The 10,363-nt window shown below is 40.9% G+C and overlaps 1 protein-coding gene across 1 annotated transcript; it reads left to right on the top strand.

Moving 5' to 3' along the window:
• The first annotated feature begins 5,290 nt into the window (after positions 1-5,290).
• On the top strand, positions 5,291-6,595 carry LOC138520524 (uncharacterized protein F54H12.2-like). The gene has a single exon (XM_069632872.1). The coding sequence runs from the start codon at positions 5,291-5,293 to the stop codon at positions 6,593-6,595; it is 1,305 nt and encodes a 434-aa protein (XP_069488973.1).
• Positions 6,596-10,363: the final 3,768 nt, after the last annotated feature.

The following is a 10,363-nucleotide window of genomic DNA, read 5'->3' on the forward strand; positions in this document are numbered from 1 at the left end:
ATTTTCTTTCACACGGGATCAGTTTTTGCGAAATTTAATGCCCTATGTTGATGACACGTGTTTCGACGTCTACAACGTCTTTCTCAAATCAGGGCTTCAAAATGTATATAAAATGTATATATAATTTAAAGATATACCAAGTGCCAAAACCAAGACATAGGGCGCAGAGTTCTATTTCACAAGTACCTTGAATAGATTCCTTATTTAGACACACATCATCCTTATTAATTATCCAAACATTTTTCCTCATGTGTATTTACCCTTTAAATGAAGCTGCGGTTTCCCCATTGATAAGTATATTTCTGGTCTTGTCCAGTAGCTACAAAATTCATGGGTTCAATCCCTCCTATATTAAAAACATGAATTTATGTATCAGCATCTGTTTACACCGAATTGAGCCTGTCACTAGCTAAATAGGCTCGAAACACACTGTGCTTTTAGTCTTTAATCTCCTATAGATAAGCCCATATTCCTATATCCTTATTGCCCAATAGTAGTAGTGCTAAACTGTACCTTTCATCAACTGACAGGCAGTAACCACGCCCCTACCGGAAGTCCCGCCTCTCTGGGGTGTCCATTGTAACGCAGGTCCCTGCTTACCGGATGTTCCTGTGCTGTAGTGACGTCATGCGTTGTGTTGGGGGCAGTGCAGGCGTAGGAAAGGGCGTTTCCCGGTAGTGATGTCGTGGGTGAGGTAATATTTTGGGGGCTAGGCGTGGTCCAGCAGGGATGGTGACATCACGGGCGTGTCTCTGAAGTTTCCCCTAAGGCCTAACCTAATAGTGACATCATGTTTTGTGTTTAGGGGTGTGTAGGCGTAGATAAGGGCGTTTCCCGGTGGTGATGTCGTGGATGAGGTAATATTTTGGGTTAGGCGTGGTCCAGCAGGGATGGTGACATCCCGAGGGTGTCAAGGTCCAGGGCTCTGGGGAGATGATGTAGGCATGAAGTTGTGATGTCAGGGGGCAGGCCGGGGGGCGTTGTGGGGGTGATGTAGTCATGTGCCCTCCCATAGGGGCGGAGTGTGGTGTATATATAGAGAAGGAACTCTGGAGAGAGGTAGACGGTGCTCTTGGAGTCTGACTGTACTATTTGCATAACGCTAGAAATATCCCTGAATCATGAAGCGTTACAGCTACTACTCTAAGAATACCATAGGGAAAGACGCCTGCAACACCGCTGAAAAGGCCGATAGTCCTAGAAGTCCGACAACAATAATTCCTGTAGCTGATGAGGAATCGTAATGCCCCACTGGTAGTGGGATAGCGTATGAGAGGAGTTGAGCCAGGGCCTTTTTTTAATGAATCTGGGTGATATGACACCTCCTGATTCTTACCCTTTTAAAGATGCTGATGGTGTAGAGGCTGGTATAATGGATGCAGACTATACAGAGTACGATCTGAAGGCTATGGACGAATCTATGAAGACTCTTGAAGAGCCCTTGTATGCGGATCTGGTGGTTTTGGACAAGCTGTTTCCAGAGGTGGCCATGACCCCGGAGTTGGAAACAAGTCCCGATGAAGATAGGCTGTTTATGGAGACAGCTGATGCTGTGGAGGCCGGATTGTCTATGGATGCCGCTGTTGCTATGGAGGTGGAAACGGAGGGCCCTGTTCTGTGCAATTTGCTATGTAGGAAAAGGTGTGTTTGTGTTAACTATGTGTAAAAAATTTCTTTCTTTTTTGAATTGCAGAAAACGGCAGATAAAGTTGACGGCGCTGAAAGTCAGCGGTCTTCATTTAATACTGTCAATTTTTACTGTGTGTGCTGTTCAAAAATGATCGAAAGTCCTGCAACACAAGCCCGTAATAAGTGCAAGAAGTGTGTTTGTTTAAAACGCTTTGAAAGTTCTGATGAAGAAGAAGAAGAGGAAACTATGACTTTTTTGGAAACCTCAGCTGTTCAGGCTTTTGCGGCCTGTGTGGTGGAAGTATGCTTGAAGCGTGATTATTACCGCTGGTGCTATGGACATAAATGTGATGACCCGCAACAGGATGCTCATGACTGTTTACTTCCGAATTATCACGCTAGAGCAATACGTCGGATATGTTTTATGTTGAATTCATATAAAGCTTTTCAGTTGCTTAAAGCTGTATATAAAGGCATGGGCATGCGTGTACATGCTAGTGTGGAGAGTGTTTTATCTAAAACATGGATAGAAATATGTCATTGCCGCAATCCTGAGAATAAATTGAGATCTTTACAGATGGCTGGTCCTGTGCTTTTTAGAAACAGGGCAGCCGGTTTAATGGATAAAGATTTTTGTGACATATACACTTTTGGGAATCCCCTGAAGCCTTGTGTAGCACGCAAGAAACTGTTTTAAAGTGAGAAGAAATATCCAGAGTTTGTTTCTTATATGTGTATATTTGTTTCTAGGATAAGATTTCTGAAGGGCCAGCAAGGCATGTGGATCGTAAACTGAAACCTGGCCGTGTATGTGTGGAGAAACTGTTATACGCTATGCTGAAAGAGCGGATATCGGAGATTGCCCCAGATACCCTGAAATATCTACTGATACCTACCCCCCCCGACCAGAGCCGTTTTGTAAAAGTTTGATGTGTATAGGTAACATATGTACCAACACTTGGCTCCCGGTATTGGATGAATACTGGCATCTGTACAAATATGATATGGGTTCTTTATACCTACACCCTAGAGAGGTATTACATCAGCTTTTGGAGCAATTGTATGAACATTACTTTAGCATTAAGGGATACGCTTTACAGGACCGCGAATTGTATGAACTTTTAAATGCCTCAAGTGTTTTATGTATACAGAGTTATATGCGGGGGGAGCGTGGGATTTTGTATAATGCTATTTATAAGGCTGCAGAAAAAATATCAGAAAGGGTGACGTTGTGTCAGACGCTATATGTATAAGAGTTGTAATAAAATCATCTTTCACCCATTATGCCTTTGTTTATTTTTTGAAGTGTTTCAGTGGTGAACATCTCTTATTGAAGCATGCATGAAAGCTATTATGATGAAAGCGGCATTGGCAGTTATGGGGGTGTTGATGCTCTTTATAAAAAACTACAACATGACAAGAAACCTATCACACGCGGAGCTGTTAAGGAATGGTTATCTGGTGAAGAGGCATATAGTCTTCATAAAAATGCTAGAAAACGTTTTAAAAGAAGAAGAACTGTGGTTTCCCAAAGAGACGAACAATGGCAGTGTGATTTAGTAGATATGCGGCCCTATGGGAAGCAGAACGATGGGGCGCAGTACATCCTGATGGTTATTGATATTTTATCAAAATACGCCTTTGCCGAAGTTTTGAGGGATAAGACCGGATCAAGAGTGACGGCCGCTTTCAAACATGTTTTTAGCAAAGGCCGGGTGCCTGTAAAATTACAAACGGATGCCGGCAAGGAGTTTTTAAATAGACCCTTCCAAAATCTTTTAAAACAACATAATGTGTATCATTTTATAACGTACAACAAGGTTAAGGCTGCTATTGTTGAACGCTTTAATAGAACTTTAATATCTAAGATTTGGAGATTTTTTACAGCAGAGAATACACATCGTTATGTGGACGTATTACAACGTTTTATAGAGGCGTACCACGATAGCTATCATCGATCTATAAAAATGACTCCAAATTCTGTAACGTCTGAAAATTCCCTAACCGTTTGGAAAAACTTGTATGCTGACATGGTAATGAAGAAGGTCAAGAAACCATCCTTTCGAGTGGGGGACCATGTCCGAGTTTCCAAGCTTAAAGGTGTCTTTACAAAGGGGTATCAGCAATCATTTACGGATGAAATATTTATAGTGACCAAAGTGTCTGTGAAAGAGGGGGTTTACATCTACCAGCTGGTTGATTGTGATGGTGAGGGTGTGAGCGGTAATTTTTACACCGAAGAGTTAAAGAAGGTCACCAATGAGCCCCAACGCTTTTATAGGATTGAGAAAATTCTTCAGAGTAAAGGTAAAGGAAATAAAAAACAAAGTCTGGTAAAATGGACAGGGTGGCCTGAGAAATTTAACAGTTGATTTAGCGCTTCATCTCTAAAGGATCTACAAAGCAAAGGCGCTCCCTGAGAAGATGGAAAGCAGTGGATTTTATATCACCTTACCCAGTAACGCTTCTCTCGATACATTCCCCAACAATAAAATATCAAATTATTGTGTTAAAATGGCCAAACCCGTTGATTTACAAGGTCTGTGGGAAGCGGGTCTAATGGAGATTCAATACCCCATACCTGGGACACTGTGTCTAGAAGAGAGGCCAAATTTACCATCAAGCGTGAAGGTCCTATTGAACTGTTACACGCCGGTTTTCCTCCTGGATTTTACAGCAGTATACAAGCTTTGTTAGAGGCTATCAATAAAAGTCTCGCAAACATTGAACGCTATTGTGATATACAGTTGTTTCTGGATAAGGTGCAGAGAAAAGTATTTCTAAAATCGACGGATCTTACCACCAAGTTTATATGTACTGGGAAACTTTTTCGTGTTTTGGGAACCGTTCAACATGTAAAAAGTACTAAAGATTTGGACAAAACACATGCTGATATTGATGGGGGCTTTTACATTCTTAAGATCTACAGTGATATAGTAGAATATCAAAGGGTCGGTGACTCCTACGCCCCCCCAATGAGTACAGCCCAGGTGAAAGGTGAAAATAATGGCATTGTTAATATACAATATATTAAACCTGATTATATACCAGTTTCTAAGAGTCATTTTGACACCATCAATATACAGATAAGGGATGATCAGGGGGAGTTGGTGTCATTTAAATACGGGAAGGTGCTAGTGAAACTACACCTCCGTCCTAGGAGAGAAAAAGACTATTAAAAACATGGTATTTATGAAAAACTATGGGGAGCCGTACGTTTATAGGGATTATTACCGCCGACAAGCTGGTTATGGCAATCAACCTTACTTTCAAGGGGTGCCCGTTATGTATGGTGCGGGTTTCGGAAGTATTTTTAGAAGCCTCTTTCGAAGGGCTATGCCGTTTCTACGAAAGGGGTTTGAATTAGCCAAACCACATGTGAAAACAGCAGCTACAAATATTGCTAAGGATGTGGTGTCTACGGCTACAACCTCCATCGCAAATCGTTTTAACCAACCACCGCAAGAGGGTTCTGGCCTGGTTTATGTGAAAAAAAAACACAAACAAAAGAAAAAGGAAAACATCGCACAGATGGGGGCCTCCAGGGATGCATAAAAAACCAGGCTCAGCAACGAAAACTGCTCAGAAGAGAAAAAGAACTCGCAAGAACAGATCGGCCAAGAAAAATAAAACTAGCCCCAGCATTAATATTTTCTAAAAGATGGCATTTATCCATTGTGCGTCGGGGGAATGTGTCAAATCTGAACTCAATCTGTTTGCTGTACCCCCGACACAAACTAGCACCGAAAACAGCTTTTTCATGGAAGTGGCTCCCCTTGCTGCACTATCTCCGCTAGCGCCTATAGAGCTTTACATATCAGGCTCAACAGAGATGTATCTGGATTTAAATGACACGTTACTTTACCTCAATTGTAAAATAACAAATGCTGATGGATCAGCTATCCCAGCAACGGCTAAAGTTGCTACAATTGCTTACCCCGTGGCTACCCTCTTTAATCAGGTTTATATTACTCTAGGCGACCGTCTGATTACACAGAGCGACAACATGTACGCCTATAGGGCCTATATAGAAAGCATTTTGAACTACAGCAATGACGCTTTGGACACTCAACTTACAGCAGGGCTTTTCTATAAGGACACAGCAGGCCATATGGAGGATTATGCTCTAGATGGGGCTAATGCCGGTTTTATAAAAAGAGCGGCACATGCCACAGGGAGCAGTAATTTTGATTTACTAGGCCGTCTACACTCCGATCTATTTTTCCAGGAGAAACTAATGGTAAACGGTGTTGATCTGAAAATTAAACTTTCTAGAAATAAAGATTCTTTTTGCCTCTACAGCGATGATGCTGAAGCCTACAAGCTGATCATAGTATCAGCTAGTTTATTTATTGAAAGGGTGAATGTGTCACCCACTGTCAGATTAGCTCATGCTGATGCTCTACAAGTATCAAACTTAAAATATCCGGTGGAGCGGACATCTTTGAAAATGTTCAGTGTTCCAGCGGGTAGCCGTGTCGCCAGTCAAGATAACTTATTCCTTGGACAGTTACCGAAAATAATCATCATTGGTTTTGTGGACAACACAGCTTTTTCCGGGGCTTACGCCAGCAACCCTTTTAATTTTAAACATTACAACATCAACTACGCAGCTCTTTTTAAAGACGGGGTCGTTATACCGTCTAAAGCCTACAGCCCCAGTTTTCAACAAAAAAATACAATTAGGGAGTATTTGGGACTTGTCTCCATCAGCGGTAAACACTTGCATGATAAAGGTTTTGTTATACCCCGGGACACTTATGGTGGGGGTTATACTCTGTTAGCTTTTGATTTGAGACCTGATAATACATCAACCAGACATTATAATCTTATTAGAAATGGTAATCTACGCATAGAGATACGCTTTGCTGCAAATTTACCCAACACAGTGAATCTAATTATTATGGCTCTATTTGACTCGGTTATGGAACTGAACAATCAACGACAAGTATTGTACGACATGTAATGGATACTTACCAGATCAAACATTTTCTTTAAGACAAACACGCTAAGAAATCATTCAAGGGTGTGTATTCATGTGATAACCTTCCAAGAGACATTAGTAATGAGCGACCCATTAGTCTTGTGGCGAACACCGATCCCCAAGATCAGGAAGGCACCCATTGGATAGGTATGTTTATAAACAAGGATACAATAACTGTCTTTGACAGCCTGGGGTGTTTCCCAAGCCACCCCATATACAGAAGCGCAATCCTGGACTATGTGAAGGATATAGCCCCCGTCATACATTATAATAGAACACCTGTGCAACATCCTAAAGACATCACGTGTGGACAGCACTCCTGTTACTTTGTATCTAACATGTCTGAGAAACACTCTCTGATAAGGGTTATGCAGACCTATTCACTGGACCTCTGGCAAAATGATGTCATGGTTACTGCTTTTGTGAATAAGACAGCTTTCGGAGATCCCCTGTAAATGTTTTTGATCGTTGGCAAAAATTTACTCTTGTTACTAAACCTTAAAATTGTGTACACATATGAATAAACACAATTTCTTTTTAATTGAAACAGTCTTTTTTGTCTTTTTTTTCATTTATTTAATATTTTATAAGCATGTTAGACATAATCGAAATGATTAGACATAACGCATTTGAAAGTATGAATAATATTTTTATTGTAATTATAACCTTTTTTTTACAGACTGGAAAGCTAATATTATTTTTTAAAAATATACATGTATATACATATTTTACAACGGTTAAAGAATTTGTTAAAAAAAAAAGAGGTTACACGTTAAACCAAGAGGCGCGTTCACTGGATTTCTTTTTTTTCTTTTTTTTATTGACATTTCAGATGATTCAATAGCTGATGTTAAGGGTTTGATCACAGAGTCTTTTAAATTTAAACAGTTCGCAATGTCCCATATTTCCAATTTCCAATTAAGGTTGCGGGCAGGTTCACATCGGCAGCTGCTTGCATAAACAGGTCCCACCCTCGAGGTTTTGTGTGTCTTCCAAAAGCCTGAGGATTGGTAATGCTGCGAACTAAATCGTGAACATTTGATCCTTTAACAACTGTTCCTTTATAGACAAATTCTCCCTTGTTGTTCCATGTTGCCACATTTTTTTCACTTCCCATTTTGTTCAGCAAAAGTTCTGCATTTTTCCGATAATGGGGGTTAATAGTGTCCAAAACTTCCATTACAATAGGATCCGGGCAGAGGTTGATAGGGAGGGTTTAGAGCTAATTGCAGGGTCTTTGCGGGTCATGTACAACGTCAGTTTATTTTTCTCATTTTCGGCCTGTCTAAAGTATGTTAAGTATTTTTGTAGAATAGTTGAATAGAGCCCCACCTTATCATAGTCTGATAAATCATGCCATTTTAAAACCTCTTGCATTTCAGAGTCAAGCCTTAAAGTGGCTGATTTTCGGATATCTGCTTCTTCCCGCTTCGGAGTACTTATTCCCTCCAACTGGCGTTTGTCAACCAAATACATCTTTTGGGCATGCTCCATTAACCACCCCCTAAAAGCCTAGTAATCAGAAGCAATGCCAAACCTAGGAGCGCGCCTATAAAACCCCAGATTGTTTTAAAAGCTTTCTTTTGGTTTTTATAGACGACCTCTTGTTACTCAGCTTTTTAAGAAGGGTTTTTTTCTTTTTTAAAGCGCCTAGCTGCCGGGTGGATAACGGAACGTTACCCTTTATAGTGTTGAAGGCAATCTCTGCTATAGCCGATACTAGATCATCAGAGGCTGAGCACAAAATGGCCTTTCGTTGTTGGGGTGGAGCTGTTACTAGCATTTTAAGAAGAGCAAAGTTCCTACGTATACGGGCCGTCATGGTAGCTGGTCGTCATCGCTAATGAGGAAAGATTGTTTTTCACCGGGGTTTTCTAGACGTCTTTTGTACGTAAACCACTGGTATATCTGGAGGGAAAACACCAGCCCTCAATCTGTAGTCTTCTAAAGTGTTTGTTTTTAGATCCACCAAGAGGTAACCGTAAGGTTTTAAGGTAGCGTCTTCAAAAGCATCCATAAAAAAACGGGTATTACCCGGGTACATTTGTCTCGCTAGGACGGTTAGTTGGTGTTTATCTCTAGGGTTTTTAAACAACACTATATAACTGGCGTTTAATGTTATCGAGCAGTTGCCCTTTTCGCGGTAGAATACATTTTGAACAATGTAACAAATGCTAAGGTTCCTGTGATGCGAGTATTGTGTGAAGGCTTTTTCGATTTCCGAGCTATGCCCTCCTCCCATCATAAGATTTGGTGGTAGCAAGCGGTCATCATTCAAAGAATTTGGTAAGCCCTCCACAAACTTCAGATGTGGTATTTTAGATGGCAATTCATTATACAAGGGCTGCCAGCAAGAAAAAAAACAGATCACATTTTCAGGAATCGTATTCATAACAGAGGGTGCATTTTCTAATAGCTGTTTAATAAAATAGCTTTTACCACAGCTAGAAGGTCCCGCTAACACGTATGAAAAAGGGTGTTTTAACTGGGTATCCATCGTATACGATGTTCCCTTTTCAATAACCATAGGGTAATGTAAAGTGATACCCTTTACTTTCATACAGACAACACCGTTGGATGTCCTATAGGAATAGGTTTTGGGACCTGCAGAAACAAATTCTACAATGTGTTCGCCCGGAGCTAGTTCGCTTGTTAAATTACCTAGATAATCCCCCAGGGGCGGGTCCTCATCACCGGGTGAGCTGACAAAAATAACAGAGTCAGTATTGTGGTACAAACAACGTTCTTGGAGGGCATCCATGATTTTATAGAGCTCCAAACGGGCGTGGGCTGTTGTCAAACATGCAATAAAAATATTTATGTTGTTGGAGCACGTTGGGTACTCTTTGGCATACTTCCAACAAAGACGCGCTGTTTCCTCATCTATAAACTGTAAGCTTAAAATGTCATAACCCAGGTCAAAAAAATAAGCGGTCAACTCTTCAGGGTCCGTTATAATGGCTGTGTTTGGAAGGTTGGTTCTTTGCGCAAATTTACCCCATAAGGAATTTAAACACAGTTTAGCTAACTGGCGTCTAGAGGGATTGCTTTCAATAAACTGTATCCCTTGGTGTTTGTAATACTCGTCTATATACCATTGCCGGGATTCAGCATCCTTGCAACTCTCGGGGTAACGCGACGCTTCCTGTTTGTCTCGAAGAAAAAGACAAATGTATTTTGTGAACAGCTCTACTGTAGCTTTCCCAAAGTGCCATATTTCATAAATCCTACCAAGCCGGTATCCTTTCTGCAAGGCCACTTGTAGCTCAACAGTGCACCAGGTACCAGTAATAGATCGTTCCTCGTCACTGTGTGTGCATTTTTCAGTTTGTTTTGTAGTGGCACAAGTCATACATAGCGGGAACATTAGTTTTCCAGAAACTCTTTGAGGGAGCACTGGAAAATAAAGGTTTTTAGGTGGGTACACCTGACATTTAATCAGTCCAAAATATTGTTCAACATCTCCAAAATCTTCATAGATGATTTGGGGGTACACTAGAGGGTATGGTTTTGAATTGTTAACAAAGGGGTAGAGACTGGTGTAGTCCAAGTAATGTATCTTTTCACCAGGAGCTATCGCGTGGTAAAGTTTAACAGCATTAGTCCTTCCCCCAAAAAGAGCACCACGGGGTTCTAAGGGTTCTGGTAGATTTGTTTGTTTCAAAAAACTGTTTAGCCCCTCATCATTTTTTAGCGTATCTGTCCAGTCATGCTCCCAAAGTGTAATAACGCGCAAACCATTGTTTTCAA

This window comes from Ambystoma mexicanum, chromosome 13 (assembly GCF_040938575.1).
Source record: "Ambystoma mexicanum isolate Mex_15411 chromosome 13, UKY_AmexF1_1, whole genome shotgun sequence".
Taxonomy (NCBI): Eukaryota; Metazoa; Chordata; class Amphibia; order Caudata; family Ambystomatidae; genus Ambystoma; species Ambystoma mexicanum.